The sequence below is a fragment of the Lemur catta genome, chromosome 14 (genome assembly GCF_020740605.2).
Source record: "Lemur catta isolate mLemCat1 chromosome 14, mLemCat1.pri, whole genome shotgun sequence".
Lineage (NCBI taxonomy): Eukaryota > Metazoa > Chordata > Mammalia > Primates > Lemuridae > Lemur > Lemur catta.
The window spans coordinates 53,419,609-53,439,558 of NC_059141.1; the positions used below are offsets into that span (position 1 = coordinate 53,419,609).

General features: G+C 45.4%; 1 protein-coding gene across 6 annotated transcripts in view; it reads left to right on the plus strand.

The window, feature by feature from the left end:
• The window catches only part of KCNMA1 (potassium calcium-activated channel subfamily M alpha 1), a 722,666-nt gene that overhangs the window by 487,853 nt on the left and 214,863 nt on the right, over positions 1-19,950 (plus strand). For all 6 annotated transcript variants that reach the window (XM_045568450.1, XM_045568451.1, XM_045568452.1 and 3 more), the window contains 3 exons: positions 404-479; positions 2,439-2,609; positions 4,227-4,318. In XM_045568450.1, the coding sequence (XP_045424406.1) occupies positions 404-479; positions 2,439-2,609; positions 4,227-4,318 (339 nt within the window). The remainder of the gene's footprint in view (positions 1-403; positions 480-2,438; positions 2,610-4,226; positions 4,319-19,950) is intronic.

The following is a 19,950-nucleotide window of genomic DNA, read 5'->3' on the forward strand; positions in this document are numbered from 1 at the left end:
GAAAAAGAGAAAGTGAAAGAAAAAATCATACAAAGAGATAATGCAGATGTGATTGATCATAATTGATCAGTCTAGGTAAAGGGCACACAAGTATGCTATATGCTGGTTTTTATATTTTTCTGCAAATTTGAAAAATTTTCAAAATAAGTTATTATTTTTTTTAAGTTTTAACAAAATTAGAGGGGCTTAATTCAGGGACCGGGTATAATTTTCGTGTCCGCTCTGTTGTGACCTTCCTGTTTGACCAACTCACACACCCTCCAGAAATTCCCTTACAATGGAGACGTGGCTGGGAGGCAGAGTGGCCGCCCCACCCCCCAAAGGGGCGCCGTTACCCTGTAAGGCAGCCCCAGCAGGCTCTTCCCTTTGTAACTTGGAGGTTTTGCTTGTCTCTTTTGCACAGTAATTCCATCAAGCTGGTGAATCTGCTCTCCATATTTATCAGCACGTGGCTAACTGCAGCTGGGTTCATCCATTTGGTAAGTGCCCTTGAAGAGCCTTCCGCCCTGGCCTGCCTAGAACAAGCCCCTCTCTGAGTCATTTTATTACCTGAAATTTGTCTCACTGGAGAGAAACTTCACCTCCGTTGTAGACAGGAAATGGGGAAGCAACCGCACAATTGTTTGAGTTTTCAACCGTTTTACCCCAAACGAGTTCCAAATGGTGAGTAAATTTGCACTATTAACCTGCATTTCCAGCTCATCCCTGTTGCAACAGGACTTCTAGCAGATTTTTCATTCTGTCTGCAATAACCCCAGTGAGCCACAAGATGGCAGTGCTTCCTCAGCAAACGCCTGGAAAAGGTCTCGGCTGGGGACGAGGTTGGAAGTTTGACCCACATCTCTACGTAAAGGACAAATTCAGATTCTTCAATTTCTCTCACTTCCCCCTTACAAAAAGCCACCTTTGATTCTTTTGCCTGATTACTTGTCAGGTTATTTTGTACCTCAAAAAATGCTAATTCTTTTATATGAATGACTCATGGAAACCATCGTATTATGCAGTCAACCCCTTCTCCTCTCCCCAGGGGGATTTTTTCCCCTGCTTTTAGAGAGCATTGCTTGTGCTGGAAGCACACAGACTGTTGCAACTGGAAGGAACCTCATCTAACGATGAGACTTTGAATAAAGATGACTTTCCCTTGCTGAGCCTCTATTTGCATAAGGGGCAGAAGGACGCATTTAACTACCCAGCACTTGGGATTTTGTAAGCATCAGCCGAAGGAAGAAAAGCCTGGGATGGCAGCCAGGGACTCACAGTCAGTCACCAGATCTGGGGTTCCCAACCCAGCCCTTAATACTGAAGGGATTCTTGGCTGAAATCACCCTTAATCACCCCAATTCTTGTTCTAACCAAGTGCCAAAGTCACATATGTGGAGAAGATAGTTGTCTTTAATAAGCTGGTGACCTTACCTTACTATTTTGGGAAGACCTTCTGGTTCGCCAGAAAACCCCCTGTGAAAATGGCACGTTGAGGACAAACTGGTGTGTGAATCCTGCAGAGGCATAGCTGAAGGCCGAGGGCCGGCTGTCCCTGGGCCGTGCTGGTACACCCCAGACATTGGCTGTCAGTGCTGTGGGGCCAGTATCTGGGGACAACGGGCCTCAGCACGCCCTCTCTCCTGAGAGTATCTCAAGTATCTCTCTTGCCCACCTCACACTCTTGTGGGCAGATCAGATGTGACGGGAAGACTGGAACGTGTTTGGTGAAGTCTAAAGCAAGGCTGGGCAAACTACAGTCCTAGGTCGAAGTTCTCCAGATCTGGCCGTGCCTATTCATGGAAGCTTTGCCTTTGCAGGGTTGGGTAGTTAAGACCAGGACTTGTGTGGCCCACAAAGCGGAAAATACTTACTATCTGGCCATTTACAGAAAAAGTTTGCCGGCCTTTGGTCTAAAGCACTGTGCAAATGCAAACTGCTCTCACGAGCTCACGTTTTGTGCTCCTGGGGAAAGCCCTGCGGTCTCGAGGGTAGGACCGCTCTTGGCGCTCTACAAAGGAAGCAGAGCAGGTCAGACTCCCAGACATGCTGTTTGGGGTAGGACAGAAGATCTGAAGGGGCAGGGCCCACCTGGCATCTCCTCGGTCAAAATGCTTCAGACCTGTAATTGTGAGAAGAAAAATGACCTAGAGATATTGCCCTCCTTTCTTCCCCTGTCTGCCCCGATCAGTCAGGAGGGCAGTTCCTCCCGCTGCTTCTCCACTCTCTCTGGTACCTGCTCAGGGCTTCTGAGCCCTTACTCACAGCACTCAGCCCGGGGATGCAGACATCTTGCGTGGAGAACAATATGCATCAGCAGGCAGCTTGCGGGAGCTCTGTGCTTCCTGGGTTATTGTATATAGAGATACACACTCTCATCCATACACACACACACACACACACACACACTTAAATATATGATGTTTTTCTTTTTTTCTCCCCGTTCCCCCTTGCTTTAGGTGGAGAATTCAGGGGACCCATGGGAAAACTTCCAAAACAACCAGGCTCTCACATACTGGGAATGTGTCTATTTACTCATGGTCACCATGTCCACTGTTGGTTATGGGGACGTTTATGCAAAAACCACGCTTGGGCGTCTCTTCATGGTCTTCTTCATCCTCGGGGGACTGGTAAAAACTCTTTATTATCATGTTGATTTTTTATGATCATTAATATTTTCTATGATACATTTCCTTAAAGCTTTGTATTTTTGTACTGTGTTTCTGCACAAGAAGCAAATGGTTGCCTTAATGTTGCAATCAGGCTAAGTAAATCCAAAGATGACAGTGACTTTTCTGCTTATTTCTTTGGTGTATTACTCTTACCCCATAGATCCAGGTGCCCTGCCCTGGTCAGAGACAGCCACGTAGCCAGGAGCAAACCTAATTCTCTTAAGAAAGTGCTGTTAATAAGTGAGAGTGTCTATCCTTTAGTAATGTAATTCAACATCTGATGTGCTACAAGGACAGTTGCTGTCATTGACCCTGGTAGATGTTGTCGGTACTTTGTAGACAGTTTGCGGTTTCAAGAGCTCCCCCTTCCCCTGTTTGTTCCTCCCCAAACTTCCAACAAACATTGTGGCTGGGGCCTGCCCTAAAGAGAAGGGTTTCCACGTCGGAGGATGGAGAGCACCTTGGTCTGGTCCAGGTGGACATCACCACGTGATCAGAGTGCAGCTTTGTAAACAGCCCACTCCATTCTGCAGCAATAAATGGAATATTTTTCCTCCTTTTGTTTTGTAAGAAAGTTTCACTATTTGTTTTTCTGGTCCAAGCAGCTCTTGAGGTGGCACTAAACCATCCCTATGATATCATTCCAGGGGGATTTCTGGCCACACATTGGCAGTGGCTGCATTTTATCTTTCCAAGTAGCTCATTTTAAGTTTAGATTTTTGCTGCACACAGCAAAGCAAGTGATTGAAATCCTAATTCGAACACGGCGTTCATGTATGTACACTGCACACACATTTATATTTAGTGATGCATACATATCTCTCTGTTTTGTATGCATAGGACATGTACATTTAAAAACGTATATAAATGTGCATGTGTGTGTACGTTAACACAGGCATTTCTACAGCGTTGTCGAGGTGCCCGTAGGTAACAAGACTTACTTATCCAGCCACAAGAAGATGTTTGTTGGACAAAACATGGCAGATTCGTGTTTCTCCGTGCTGTCTTTTCCTCCCATGTGATTTCCTAAATTTACCTTTTGTGTTTTCTAGTGATTTTTTTTAATAGAAAAGTTTATTTTTAATCCTCTTTTGGTGTTTATTGTCTTTAATCACTCATAAAGGCATTGACTCTCCTCTGAATTTTAATGAGAAAGAAAGATCTTCTCTTGCAAAAATGTGTGTGTGAATGTGTGTGTGTGTGTGTGTGTTTAGTTTCACCATTATGCACCCTTTTACTTATTACTTATTTTTCATCAAGAAGAAGAGCTAGATGTCACCCTTATTTGCCTGTGCCTGTCTCCTTTGCATTTTTCTCGGTTGTGTTTTTTTTTGTTGTTCTTTTTCATTTTTTTTTTTTAGTCGTCAAGGTTGGCTGATGTTTGTTTTGTCCCATGTATTTTCAGGAACTTGCCCTTTTTGTGCTTTTATTTTTTATGATCCGACATATCGATATACACCTTCACAGGTCTAATCCTTTTGTGTTTTCAGATCTTAGTGTCCCCCCTTCTGAAAAGATCCCCTCCCTTTCTTTGGCCTGTCTTTTTAGTCTCTCTTCTGTCTCCTATCTTCTCAGGCCATGTTTGCCAGCTACGTCCCTGAAATCATAGAGTTAATAGGAAACCGCAAGAAATACGGGGGCTCCTATAGTGCGGTTAGTGGAAGAAAGTAAGTATGACAAGAGGTTTTGCTGCCTCCACTGCGGTAGAATCCTCTCTGCATGCCATTTTTTTTTTGGCTCTTGTTTCTTTGTTTCATGCATGCAGGCAATGTTTGCCCGCTACGTGCCCGAAATTGCTGCTCTCATCCTGAATCGGAATAAATTCGGCGGGACTTTTAACAAACATGGAGGCAGAAAGTAAGTCAGTTGCATCAGAAAAGATGTGGTTAAGTGACTTTCCAGAGTCCCCGTGGAGGTGACATCTGAATCCTGCCCCTCCCCCACCCCACCGGGTGCATCTATGAGGGAAGGCCCATGTTCTGCATGGGGTGTGATGTCAGAGGTTACCCCAGGAAGTTGTCACGCTTGGACCAACCAATGCCCTGTGCCTTAATCCCACTCACGATTTCCGAGAGATGTCATGGATTTGTCCTGGAAGGGGTCCATATAGATAACTGGGCCCGTATAACACGTATTTGTTAGGGATCTGTTCTGATCCAAGCTCATTCATTCTTCACATCATATGGCTAAGTGATAAAATTCTGCTCACTCAAACTAATGCGATGTCATCCTGCGGTAGTTTTTAGGAAACAATAACATAGGATAAAACTCTAGCAGGGATCCTTGGGCTGCATGACTCAGGTCATCTTGCCTACGGCAAAGACATGGTGGTGACAGAGACCTAGTTCTCCTCTTCAGCCAAGAGGCACCAGTCTTGTCCTCAAAGGGACTCATTACCCAGCTGAAATTCCTTCTGGGCAAGAAATATTGTATTTATAGTAGGTCAGGGCACTACATGCTATTCCTGATGAGTCTTTTGTTTGGCTTCCCAAACATGAATGCTTTCTTCCTGGGAACTATTTCAATTTGTGCTCAGATCACTTTATCACCAATGATATCGATATATGAGTTCAGTAGGGACTGAAGTTTTGTTCTAAGTAAGAGGCAGGGCCTTGCCATTGCCATCCTCTGCCAGAACACCATCTCAGGAGAGGCATGCTGGGGGTGGGGTGGGGATGGCAGCAACCATCCTACATTTATTTTATTTAGTTAATTAATTAATTTATTTTTTGAGACAGAGTCTTACTCTGTCACCCTGGCTAGAGCGCAGTGGCATCATCATAGCTCACTGCAACCTCCAACTCCTGGGCTCAGGCGATCCTCCTGCCTCAGCCTCCTAAGTAGCTGGGACCACAGGTGCTCACCACCACGCTTGGCTAATGGCTAGTTTTTTTCTATTTTTAGTAGAGAGGGGGTCTGGCTCTTGCTCAGGCTGGTCTGTAACTCCTGAGCTCAAGCTATCCTCCCACCTCGGCCCCCCAGAGTGCTGGGATTATAGGCATGAGCCACCTCGCCTGGCCTATTTTTAAAAGCTTTTTCTTGGGCACTCAGCTTTTATTTTTGGTTGTTGGTTTTTTTTTTTTTTTTGAATTATAACTTACATAGAGTAAAATGTACAGTTCGAGGAATTCGTACCTGTGTACGTACCCAGTAACTACCGGCCTTCCTTCCATATCAAGACACAGAAAAGTTTCATCACTCACGCCTCTTCCTAGTCATGGAAGTTTCTATCATATAACTGTTTTTTTATTTTTTATTTTTTTGGTGTTTGTTCTCATTCATTTTCAAATGAACTCTTGAATAGGTTGTCTGCTTTTTTAAGAGAACATAAAGTCAGACTGGTATCCTCGCGTTTCCCTCTGTCGCTGCCTCCCGGTTTGGGCAGCTGGCTGCGTTGGCTGGAGCGGACCCCTCCTCTCCGGTCAGTGGTTCCAATGCATCCCGAGCTCAGGTGTCCCGTCCTCTGTTCAGAAAATGAGGAGGTGGGGAAAAGGGCTCATTTTCTTGAACTACCCACAGGGCACTCGTTTCTGTTCAAAGGCACAAAAGACAGTGGGTGAGAGGAGGCCAGTTGGCATCTTGTCACGGAGGCAGCACGTCCCTCCATCTTCCCCCTAATGGGCCCCTCTCCTCCCTATTATCCTAACAGCCCTGGATGAGGTTAGAACCAAGCTGTTCTGATGTCTGGGCCATTGGTTGGATCCAAAAGGCCGCATAAGTCCAGAGATTCCCATTGGCCATTGATCCCGTGCCAAGAGGAAAACAGCATCTTGATTCATTTTGCCTCCAAGGTGTGGACAGGTCGCCATAAAGCAGAAGGCATTCTGAGGGCCCAGGGCTCTCTTTACGGCCTCCCTGGTATCCCATTGTCCGTGCCAGCATTTCCTAACCACTGCCCCCAAAGAAGCCTATAAAGTCAATTGCCCTGAAGTCTAGGTTGGAAATATTTATTGACTCTCATTCCAGGTAATTTTTTTTTTTTTTTTTACTAAGTAGTTTTCCTAGTCAAATGTGGGTGGGCTGGTGGCTGGCAGGTTTTGGTGATGGGTGACCCAGATGAAACCCTCACTCACCACCCCACTGAATCTGACGTGGTCATCTTTCACCTGGGTGCTTCGACTCAAGCCTTCAGGTGCTGATGACTGCAGATCACAGACTTCCTGCAGTTCTGTTCTGCCTCTGAAATCTTTTATCACCGTGGTTAGCCTGGTTTTCCCTCTCTCCTTGTTGCTCTCTTGTTTTCTCCCTTTCTGAAAATGCACTTTGCTTTTAATGTTCTCCTCGGGTCCCCAGTGTCCCCGACCCGCAGACACAGAGTCCGTCTTGTCGTCAGCACCGGGCCTGTTCACTTTACTTTATGCATTGTTTCCTGGTTCAAAAGCTAATTACTAAGTAGTTTAAAGAAGCCCTTTGGTCACTTAGATCTTTCATCAGAAAATATAAGCTTGGGAAACGAAGGGTAATGAGGGGGCCATTAGCACCCTTTGTTTGATGTTGTTTTTCCAGTCAGTAGAACAAGATTGATGAAATGTTATGTTTGGCCAAAATTTGAGTTTTCATTTGGAATTCAGTGTTGAGAGAATGGGCTGTCAGAATCAATAAGTTTTCTTTCGCTTGGGATATGGGCATGTGGTAGTAATTAGCAATATAAGGTCTTTAGTTGAGCAACCAAGCATGGATTCTGGCAGCAAACATAATGAGAAACTACAGTTGTTCTATTTCTAACGTCAAAAAGTTTCCAGATAAAATTAAATGCATTTGCAAAAGGAAAGCAGCTAAACTTTGTTGAAAGACAGAGTTCAGACTCTTAAAATAGCTCGCTGCGCACTGGGTTTTTGTGTATGCATAAATATATGTGCCCTACCCACGGACACACACACATGCACTCTTCTCCCTAGGATTGAATCACAGGAATGCTCAGAAAGTAATTAAAGCATATACATTGTTAAGGGATTTGTTTATGTGTGCATATTTTATTCAGAAATAACTTCTTTAACAATATATTAACTTGTCAGAGAACTCAAGGTAACTCATGATCCAAAACTACAGAGACACACAACTTTGAAATGCAAAGATTATTTAAAGTAAAAAAGAAAATGTAGGCAGAGAAACTCAGGGTTTTGTTTACGCAACACCCAAATTTGGGATGTGGGAGAATAGGAAGATTTCGTTGGCACTTCATTTTCAGTCTTAATCAATGTGTTTGGCATGATGTAAACATTTCATGTAGAATTCCCAAAACATCTTCACTGCCAACATGGTATCAAGGGCCTAGAGTGCTTATCCAACGTTTTCGTCACCTCCCACAGGACACCCAGACTCCATGATGGGCGTGGGTACGCTTTGCACACGTGTGCATATGTTGGCTGTCGCGTTTATCTCTGCGATGTATTGCAACTCCTAAGAATAGGGATTTGAGTGTCGATAACCAAGGGCTCAGGGAGTGGCTGAGGCAGGCAATCTCTCCGAGGTGGAGATATTGGGGACAATTAGCCTCTTGGGCTAAGACCTCTACTCTTACCCCAAAAAATAGCCATCCTGCAGCCCTGCCTGCCTCCCAAAGCTGCTGCCTCCTCCTGTTTCCCTTCATGGAAGGTCAAAGCTGCTTGGAAGTTGGGGAGGGTGGTGGGTGGTGGGGCCCCCATGGCCTTCGGGATGCCCAGCTCTCTCTCCTCACCCAGCCCCTCACAGTTTCCCCCAGAGGGTTCCTCTCTGAGTGTGACTCATTCCACTTCTGGTTAGTTTATGAGAACTGACAAGATCATGGTCCGAGGTCACATGGCCAAGGGCCATGGAAAATAATCGGCCACAGAGAGGAATCCATCCGCTGTAACCCTCTTGTCAGAGGCAGCCCAGCTGCGGAGCCATCGGACCTTGTGTTTCCCATCATGGGGCTTCGGTGACCCAAGGCTGAGGCAGCCGTGGGCCAGGTGTTTGGGACAGAGTGAGTGGGATGAGTTTGGCTGATTCTGCGGATTCCTGGTAGCCAGACGCCGAGAGGACGCCCGGAGAGAGGGATGAATAATAGAAGACAAGGGTGGGCAGAGGGGGGGAGAAAAGTGAGTGTAATTATTGACAACTTGGGGGAAAGGTCCCCAGGACGAGGAAGTCAAGCTCCCATTCTGGTTTGGGGAATCGGTATGGCAGACTCACCCATCTCTTGCTCTAATTCAAGAAAGCTGTCTGCGAAACTTACATGCTGTGGCTTCTCTCAGAACGCTTCCTTATATAGGCAGGAGTAGAGCCACATAATTCCAGAAATGAGAACGTGAATCAATGCAGTCCAAAGCCTCAGGCCTGCTTTCTGTGACTGCAATGACACCTGCAAGTACTTGTGTCTTTCTTAATCCTCTTAGCGACCCTGTGAGGAAGGTCTTATCATCTCCATTTGGAATGGGTAAGGAAACAGAGAAACAGAGGGGTTTAGTAACTTGTCTGACACCACCCAGCTAGGGAAAGGTAGGGCTGGGGTTTGAACCCAGGCCATCTTCTCGCCTATGCCCTGCTGCCTCTCCAGGGCATCTCTTGAGGCCAGAACATCATGCCCATGATGGAGAGGAGGAGAAAGATGTGAGCTTCACTTAGGGGCTGTCTCATCCTACTGCTCACCCACTACTGCTAAGGGTCCTTGCCCCAGGGTCAAGGGAAAAGAAGGTGGAGAGGGGACAGAACTATTCCTGCTTTTGTTTTTCTCACTTGGTTAGACTAGAAATCTAATTACCTCTTATACACTTACAGCAATGAGGGGCTCTCAAGGATGGGGCCGATGGATCATGCCCGGAGTGAAATTTTTGCCTTTTTTATAGATTTCAACACTTTCATCCTCTTTCCAGCTCCATCTTTTCAGGTAGTTTATGTCTCGGGTTACCAGCCATGGCGAATCTTAGTGATCTGCTAAGCCTGGACTCCCTCCTGGGCAGATTCTACCTGCAGAACCTTTTAAGGACAGCATTCCAGGCCCTTGTAGATGTAGCCACCTGTTCCCTTTCTCTCCTTGGTTGGTCTGCCACACAGCACAGAGCTGTTCTGTGGTGGTGAGAGGTGCAGCAAAGTAGGAGGAAGCCCCCAGGTGAAAGGTCTCCTGCAAGGCACACTCTGTGTGTTTATTTCATATCTTTACCTTGGAATAGTAACCCTCAGAAGGCAGTATTCCACTGGAGGGAGTCAGGGTGATCTGCCTTCAACCTCAGATGTGTCCTCTGTTGCAGGGAGTTTTAAAATCATGAAGGTGGGGAGAATTTATTATGCGTTTCCTTTTAGAAATGAAAACAGGGTGCTTTACTGTGCTCTTTAATAATGGACATGTTCATATTGTAAAGAGTACTCAATACTTTAGAATGAATGATTGAGTATTCAGTAATTTAGAACAAAATTTCAAGACCTGGAAACAGCCAGGCACAGTGTTACCTGCCGCAGTATTCACGCCTGTGGTGCCTCTCCGTAGGCCCGTTCATTCATTCATCAGGTGTTCTCTGAGTTACCTGTCAGGCACAACACCAGGTTGTGTTGGGTGCCCAGGATTCAGGGAACAAGCTCCCCTGGAACCTGTCTCCAAGGAGTCTACAGTCTCAAGGAGGTTGCAAGCCCTGAGCAAGGATATGACTAAAGAAAACACCGATTACACATTTTTAACATGTGCACAAAAGGCTAAGATTCTGTGATAGAGAAAAACAGGGATTATTTACCCTAGATAAAGTGGTCCAAGGAGGTGACACCCTGGAGGATGAGATGCTAAAGCTTGTTCAATGACCACTTAACCCAGCTTACATTAGCCTCTAAGCCAGAGGGAGCTAACACCCTCGGTTTTAAAATTCAGGTAATGTGACCCCCTCTTGCCACCATTGGTCTTTAGTTCTGTCTCCGCTAGAGTCAGTCTTGCCACCATCGGTCTTTAGTTCTGTCTCCGCTAGAGTCAGTCTTAAAAACTTATTTCTCTCTGAGGCTCTAATCTGCCTGAGCAGTGCTCTCTCTGACCCAGCAGGAGAGGGCCGCCTGCGTATCTTCTCTAGTTCTTTTTTGTTGGGTTGTAACTAACTCGATGTCCTTCCTCTGATCAGAAATAGGCTCTCTGTCTCTCTTGGATCCCTTGTTCCTTTTTGAGACCACATTCTACTCCCTCCTGCGTGGCTGTCTTGTATCAACATGAAATTCTACTGCATTTTCTCTACCACACTCAGGTTTTGCCCACCATGGTTCTAGACTAATTTTAAAAGGATTTGGAATTCTAAACCATCTCCTGTGCCAGAACATGAATGATTTCTTTACGAAGACTCATTTAATGTACCGTCCCACCGTCCACCCCCACCTTGAAGAGAATTAACGTGAATCATGCCTTCACGTTCATCTATTCGACATGTGTTTATTGAGTGTTTGCTACATGCCAGGCCCTGGGGACAGATGGATTTCTACACATCCGTAAAAATTTCCAAATAGGCCACAGCTCTCCTGAGCTCCCCGTCACATTATTTGGCCACCTAAGTGGTTGGGAAGTTGAAACTCAGAGCTTATTGAAACCTCTCCTCCTAGTTGTAGAGGTGAGAGGCTTCCTACAACACGGTTTCCATCTCTGCTCTTTCTGGGAAGGCCGGGCCTCTAGCACTTGGGAATAGGATTCAGGTCAATTCGTGTGCTGCTGACGTGGCCTGATCCGCAGGCCTTTTCTTTCCTGTTTATGCATTTCTTGGGCAACACTCACTCTCACTTCTCTCGCTTGCAAGGGGGAGACTGCTCTCCTGAGGGATGTTTCCTATAAAATGTCACTTACAATTTCTCTATCACATGCATTGCTCTGGTTGAAATGGGACCTGCGTTTTACGCAGACTTGGATCCCTCGTCAAGCAGCCACTCAGCCCTCTCCCTGCGTGGCCCACGTGACTCCCCAGCCTGAACTCCCAGCAATGTCTTCGGATTCCTAGGTTTTAAAAGCCATAAATTAGCAAATCATCAACATATCACCAGGCAGGATCATCTGGTAGCGATTCTAGTCAAAAGGAAACACAGGCCCCAATAACTGATCTTCACAAAGATATGAAGAACTGTAGACAGACAGATACAGTAACTAGGAAGACAAGGAGATAATTCAAGTTGACAGACCATCTTGGATGGATTAGGCATTCTGCTTTGATTAGCATTAAACTTTTTGGGAACAGGGAAAAAGAACCCTGAGATTGCCCTAATACTTTGGAAAAATGACCCCTTGACTACTTCTGAAATTCGGTACGGAGGGGCAGATACGAAAAGCACGTGTCATTAGATGCTGTATGGTATAATGGAATGTGCCAGGTGTTCCGTTCCGATGAGAGGGGTCTTGGTGGAAGTGGGATGTGGGCATTTCTTTCTTGGCATCTGCTTTGGATTCTTCTCAGCCATATCGTCAGTCCTTTTCAAACTTGAAGCTCTATTTAAAGAGACTGGGATGCATATTAAATCAATTTCCTGATGATACTGATAGAATGAAGGCTTGCTCCCCCTACCCCACCCCCACTTTCCCACTGTCTCTCTTCCCTTCCACACATTTATCAAAATGTTCCAGCTATTGTTCTGAAAACAAGAATAGAAATGTAGGTGGGAGATGAACTGTGTACCCCCCTAAAAGTCATATTCAAGCCTAGAATTTTTATCTCCAACATTCTTTCTTCCATTAAAAAGAAAAGAATTCTGAATATGACTTTGTAGTTATAATCTCTGAAGATTCTTTCTGCTTAGTGTCAACTCTGATTGGGTGAAGTCTTGCTGGGTAGATGCAGAGTCTAAGGAACAAATGCCACCATGTGAGACTAAATTGCCCCATGTTTTCCTGGCATGTCATTCACTCTGATAGAAGTCTTTCCAGAGCTGTGAAAAGTGGCTCCTAGTAGATTTGGGGCTCATCCCAAATCTGTCATCATCGTGAAAATAAACCAGGAAACTTTCTAACTGGCCAAGTCTGGTGCCTCTTTTTATTAAAATATGATAGAGGCCAATGCAGAGTGAAAGTCATGGAAATCCAACTCTGTTGCTCTCAGAGTTCAAGCCCTGCTCTAGTACTGGTATAGCATGACCATGGCCACTCCCACCCCTAGAACCACAGGCACTGATCCAAATGTGGGTACCAATCATCAGTCAAAGTGATCTTTATCCCTCCTCCCTGTACCTTTCAACAAGGGAAATGGGGGCAGTGCAGAGACAGACACATGCCCATCACGGTAAGAGCTTGTGCGACCTTAGCCACCCACCCCAGAGGCAAATTCCAGCTAGTATATGGAACAGCTTTAGGGATGCTCCCATTTCAATATCTTGGCTCAAAAAACAATTATTTGAACCTGTACCATGTGCTGGCACAGTGGTTAAAAGGATAAAGCAAGAAAATATGATTCTTGCTCTCCTGGAGCTTACCTGAGACTGACCCATCAGAGCCATCCAAGGAGCCAGTGGCAGCTAAAAAGAAGCTTGATTGTGTAGGAGCATCATCCCAGGGAAATGCTCTTTTGGCAGGCATTTTGCTCAATAAAATCATGAAGGTGAAAAATAATCATGAAGGCAAGAAATATATTAGAGGGAATGCTCCTAAAAGCGTGTGATAATTCATATTGCTGAATGTACCCATTGGAGTAGTGTAGGCATGGGTAACAGCAGAGTGCCTGTGCACCTGAAAACCTAAGGATCTAGTGAGGGACCTAGTAAAAGAGGGGTGTGGAGAGATTTGGGAGGGTAGGGGAACTGCTAATGCAACCCTGAGGTCCGCTCCTCCCAGACCCCACAGGTGTCCCTCATGGCATATCATGCCTCATCTCATACCTTCCGACCTGTGGCTTCTCATTCCTGTGTGGATAACAGGTTCTGGAGGTGCCTCCTTAGAGTGAATGGCTACCACCTTAGGCTGGCTGGGACAACACCCTTGGTTCTGGCTGGAGAAGTTGTGTCAACTTGATTGTCATGATGGGAGGGTTGCTCCCAACAGCGTGTGCTCCAGGACCATGATGAATGAGTCCCCAGGGCTGTTAGGGAGGGAGGTGGGGCTCACTGCGCAGATGAAAACCCTCTCCAGGACTAAATTAAGAACCATTTCTTTGCTTGGACTCATTCTCCCTCTGTTTCACCTTCCTCCCCAAAGGGTGAGGCTGACCTTTGTCTGCCTTAGTTCTTCTCAGTCCCCGCTTGTTCGGAAATGGCACTATCAAGTGAAGGCGGGAAAATCTGCTTTGATCTAAAGAAAAGAAAGTGCCATCCAGTGCCCCGATTTCTCTGTAAGAGCAGAAAACCATCTAGGATTGGAAGAGTCAGGTCAAGGGAAGACTGGCTTATTTAAAAATGGCCAAAGGCCACCAAGCCCAATGTAATGGGATGAATAAAATGCAGAAGGGCCAGGTATTGAAGAGAGACAGAAGGAAGAATGAGTGCAATTTGTGAGGGTTCAACAATTATAGAATTGCTTACTAAAGTAGGCTGTAGAATTCATCTTCCAGGGAGCAAGGAAAGAAAGAAGGGAGGGGAGAGAAAGAAAGGTGGTGCTAACACTTGCATATTGGGTAACTGTGAGACTTAGATGAGATACTAAAGTGAAGATAAATAAATCTGCCAGTTAGGGTTCCTTGGTTGCAGGCAACAGAGCCTGATTTTTGCTGACTTAAGCAGAAAAGTAATTTTTTTTAATGTTAGAGTACCTTAAGAAGCCAGGAGAAAGCTGAAGAGCAAGATCCCAAAAGAAAGCCAGAGACATAGCTCTGAGATTCAGGAATTGGAAACTGAGGGGCACTTATCATGGGGTTTTGTCATCAGGATGAATCAACTCCCACTATGAACTTAATGTCACGCCATTCAAGATTTAAAAGCACTGATTGGCTTCGCTTGTGCAAGGAACCTTGATTAAAGTGCCAAGACTGTATGTAATTGGGGGAGAGGTGGCTCCCCAAAGCAAAATTGAGGTGCTGTTGACTCAAGGGAGGGTATATGCTGGACAAGCAAGAACAGTGTCCGCTACACTGAGGTTCTCAGAATTCTTTTTATTAATAAGACTTGGACCAAGGCTCCATACAGTCAACAAGCTTACAAAAGATGTGTGGTCATTCCTGACCCATGGCCTAATTATGACCATGTATATGGTCTGAGTATGATTTGGGGTGGTGGGGGTACAGGCACAGATCCCTCTAGGGTAGTTGAGGTCCTGACTGTTAGAACTTCTGATCTGGGTAGGACAGCCCAGTATTGTCTGTTAGAGCTACCAGTAGTCTGTCCTTTGACCTTGGGGCTCTGCTCTGCAGAGGTGCCCTTGCTGCACTGTTGGGATCTATTTGCTCAGCCTTCTGGCCCCATTTAGGGAACAGCGGCAAAGCAGCCCTCCTCCTCCAGAATAGCTCTGTTGACAGCTGGATAAGTTGATTACTTTATTCACATCCTCACTAGGAGGGAGAATGCATTTCCTTCCTTTGTGATTAGCAAAGTTCTAGATGTGGCCATGGCTAGGAAATATCTTATCACTGAACCTCCTTGGTTTTTTATTTTTTAAATTTCTTTTAACAGGAAATGGTTATTGTCAGAGTTTGGAATTGTGGGCATGATATACACTCTCTATTGTTGTGTTTTCATTTTTCTCTCCACACATACAGCTCCCTCGCAAACTTGAGATATGGTGGTAAATTCAGGGTGGCAGAATCAGCCCATGGTCTAACAGGTCTGTAGTTACCTGCTACACTTCTGTGGCACAGAGTCCCAAGCAAAGCATAGTTTGGCAACCAGTCCACCAGTCAGCAAATAGTTGTGCAAAGCGCTGCAAGTGTCAGGGGCCCCAAGCTAGGTTCTGGGGTAGAGTGGATGGATAAGACCAACACAGCCTGGAGTCAGTCTTTGTTTGCTGGCAATTCTCTCCCCCGGGTGGAAGTCAGTCCCTTCAAGACAGGCTTTCAGTAACGGAGGAAGTGGGGTGGTAGGAGTGGGATCAGCCTTTTTCCTTTTTGGCAGTGAGGTGATGAGCCTCACGGGAGAAGCCAAGGAACAGTGACCCTGAAGAACATGACCCAAGTCAGGGAAAGCTGCCTTAAGACGAAAGCAGCCCCCCAAAAAGCACGACCAGGTGAGATGGAAAGTCAAGCCCAGCTTGCGTGAGGGTCATGGGGAGGTGGTGATGCAGACACTAGTTCAAGTTCAACCTGTGTGGGAAAACATGAACTTCACTGCCCGCCGTGTGGTTTGGGTTGCTGGGTCTCTAAGCACTCCCACTCTGTCTCTTTTATGATAAAACGTGGCTGGTTCCCCTTGACAAGTACTTCTTAAAATTCATTCCCATCTTGTCAGGGGCTACCGACGGCGGGATGCATCTGGGGGGAGGGGGGATGAGGAAAGCATGATTAGGAGGCTCAGCACAAAGACAGAAGAGAGTCTAGCATATGTATTTGATATAAATATTATAGTTTTACAGAGACATCTCGATCAATATATGCCACATTTCATCTACCTCTTTGACAAAGTGAGCACGATGTATTCAGGGAAAGCTGTATAGGATTTTCAATTTACTCTGTATGATTTATTGTGACAGGATTGCTATGAGTTTTTTAAGTTCTTTATACTTGTTCCAGTAAAAATGGATATAGTATCTTTAAAAATAAACAGCCCAGAGCTGTGCATTTTACATTGTCTTCCTAGAGCGAGGCTCTGCTAAACAGAGATCTAAGACCCCCCCACCCTCGGGGAGTCTGATTGCAGTCAGATTGGCTTCGGTGCTTGCTTTTAGCTTTTTTCGGGGGAGAGGGGTGTTGGGGCAGTGGGAGAGTAAATGGAGAAATCAATTAGGAAGCTATCGCAGACGTCTAGACAAGATATGATGATGGCGTGAACTAGGGAGGGGGCAGAGAACAGCGTCCCGGCTCGAAGGTTCAGTGTCTGGTGGGTGCGCCCCAATCCGTCTGGGCCTCTTCATTTTAGAGTAGACTGGACCCAGGTCCCCCAGAACTGGCCCCCCATCTCCTAATTCCCAGCCCAGGATGCTCCCCCTGGCACCAGCTGCTTCCTATCTTTAGAAGGCATCAAACAGAGGGAGCCGTTCTGCCCTTGGTCTGGCACTCACCTTGCACTGAATCTCTGGGCCTCAGTTCCACATCAAACGGAGACAGGTGCTAGAGGAAACATTTGCCAAGGGCCCTGGGGATGCTAACATAGATGTGAGAACGTTAGAGGGGCCCATCACTACTGTGCTGCCACAGTTCCTGTTTTCAAAGGCTACAAGGTCTAAGAACTGCTATCTGAGTCTTTGAGAAAGTATGTGGTTTTCATTCTAATCTAACTAAACTCATTCTCAGTGGCTCTCCGTGATGCCCCATTTGCTGCAACAGCTCTGTCCGGTGGCTTCCCCTCCTGCCCTTCTCTTCTGTTTCCTACCATAAGTCACTTCCCCTGAGTTGTCCGTTCCAAGAGGCACCTGTGCAATTGAGCTCTGAAATGGAAATTCTGGCTCAACTTGGGCATTCAGGCTTTCCTGGCCCGTTACGAAGAAGGGAGTATAGTCGTTAAGGAGAATGTGTGGGATTTCATTCTGGAGATGGTTAATGATGGGAGAAGCACACCCACATAAATTTAGTGAAGATGTGCCCATGAAATAAGCAATTGGCAATTTTCTGGTGACCCTCAATAGAGTTCGTAATAGTCAAGCATTATTATTATTCTTACAAAGTCATACTCAACCACCTGATGCCATGACTCACCAGCATTGCCCACCCCTAATTCTCCCAGCACCAGGCACTGTGTGCTTAGATGGGATGAGTAACTCCTTTCCAAAAAATGCCATCTGCTACTATTTTGGCATTTAAGATGCTTCCTTGTGCATCTGAAGTGGATCTTTTAATCTAAGTCATTACCATTTGTTTATGTTTGGTGTATGTTACCTTTGCTCAAGAAATATTTGTTTACAGAACTAACCAAAGCTTTGATTTTTTTTTTTTTTTTGAGACAAAGTCTCATTCTGTCACCTAGGGTAGAGTATAGTGGTATCATCGTATCTCATAGCAACCTCATATCACTGGGCTCAAGTCATCCTCTTGCCTCAGCCTCCCAAGTAGCTGTGACTACAAGCGTGGGCCACCATGCCTGGCTCATTTTTCCATTTTTAGTAGAGACAGGGTCTTTCTCTTGCTCAGGCTGGTCTCGAACTCCTGATCTCAAGCGATTCTCCCACCTTATCCTCCCAGAGTGCTAGGATTACAGTCGTGAGCCACTGTACCCAGCCCAGAACTAAACAAAACTTTAAAGACCAAAAAGTCCATCAGATCAGAAATGGTTATTGATTTAGGTTAGGTGGCCATCTTCACAAACCAAGTGGTCAGGCTCTATAGAAATCAGTCCTGAGTATTGTCACTATTCTAAAAATGCTCAGACCCAGAGCCATGGATGGGAACAGGTTTAGCTACTTCTATAGCTTAACTTTCCCACATATTCTCCATTTTTAAATGGATCATTTAGATTCTTCTCTTCCTCTGGATCCCTGGGCTGCTGAGGAAATCCTGAGCTAGACATGGCATATAGTGTCTAAAATGGACATTTGCATCACTTTGCGGCCCCTTGGCTTGCCAAATCATGTGCCTTAAGTTAAAAGTTTGGTTTAGAGTTCCTGACCAGTGGGACTTGTGATTTCTGCCTACCACTCAGGCACTGCTGGGAATGTAGCAATACTGCCTTTACAGCCAGAATCTAGTGATGTTGCAACACTGTGATAGTTAATCCACCCCAGTCCCCAGACTAAGTCTCTCCCCTGGCCCACTGTGGACCCCTCGAACACCCCCTCCACGATGTATCCAGGACATCTTTGTGGATCCAGCCCTGCTTGTCCTGAAGGAGCAGAAGCTGAACTCCCCAAGCCTGTGTGTGCCTCTTCCCCACCACCTTCATCTCAGTAAGAAGGAGAGTGGACCTGAGTCACATCCTTTACTTGCTGTGGGATGCCAGGCATGTGACGTAATGAAATCAAGATTTAGGGAGGTTATCTGAAAAGATGCAAATAGTAAGAAGAGAAGGTTGTTTGAGGATTAGGTGAGATTATATAGGCCACAGAACATTTTACATCTGTTACATACTGATTTGCCTATGTCACATGAATTCCACTATTAATAATTTATAATGCTTGCAGCGTGCCAGATTACTAGGTCCTTATATGTATTATCTCTTTAAATACATCCTCAGGATAACCTCATAAATCAGGTACCAGCTCTGGCCCCTCAAAGGCTCTGGCTTCTTAGTTGTAGAATGCAAAATTGGTACCTTGTCTGAGACTCTTTAGTTACTTAGTGTCTGAGCTGAGTTAACGCAGGGATATCAGTGTGACTCTCACATGGTAGATGTGTAGATGTGTAGGCGTCATGGAACCCAACAGAGATAATTTTGGGTGGGGATCTTTTTGGCTTTCTTCAAATCACGCTGTGTGAATGACCATCACTCTACTTCCAAGAAGGGCACACCCTGCTCTCAATCTTGGAAATTTTCAATTATTTTTCGATAATTGAGGGTGCAATACATTCTGCTTCTCTTCTCCCTGCAATCATATTCTTCCACAATCTGCTGCTCCTGGAATTTTCAAAAGTCTGGAAAATATTTCTGGAAAAAAGATTTTCTGCCTTCACTGTTCATCCCTCACGCCCCTGCAGGGCCTTCCTTAGACACGGGCTGGCAGAAGCATATCCTCTACTGCCAATGCTGAGTTAGAGAGGCAGGTTCTCCCCATCCATCAATTCTAACTGCATTCAAACATTTTCAATATGTGGGCTCCTTGAAAACTTTCACTGTATGGAAAACAAAATGGAGGAAAATGATTATTGGCACAAAAGGGGGAGGCCATAAATCTTCAAATCAGATACAGGACATATTGGAACAATATGGGTTCTCCAAGGTTGCCACGATAATGTACCTAATAATTCTCCTTGGGCAAAAAGGCAATCTGCTTTCAATCAATCTTGCTTTTTCTGAGCAAAAATACCAATTATGTTTAAGGAAGATTTTTTTTTTTCTTCCTTTTTGATAAAGACTGCTCTCCACCCCAGAAATCATCCTGTAGCTAAAAGATATATATTTTCAATTGTCTAGAATGGTATTGGACAGCTAGCACCAAATGGAAAAAGTCAATCCTTTTTTTTCTCCCCTCTCTTGTCAGCATTTGTCTACTTCTTAGGAGAAGTGAAAGTTAATTAAGGCTTAAGGGATAATATTGATTGCATTGGAATATATTTCATATGTACCCAGCATGTTTTCAAGTAAGAGAACCCTGACTTTTTCTAAGGCTGAATAAATCAGCTGGATGAGCCTTTGATTCAAGGGTGAGAGGGGGACTCATCTCCTCCCCTTC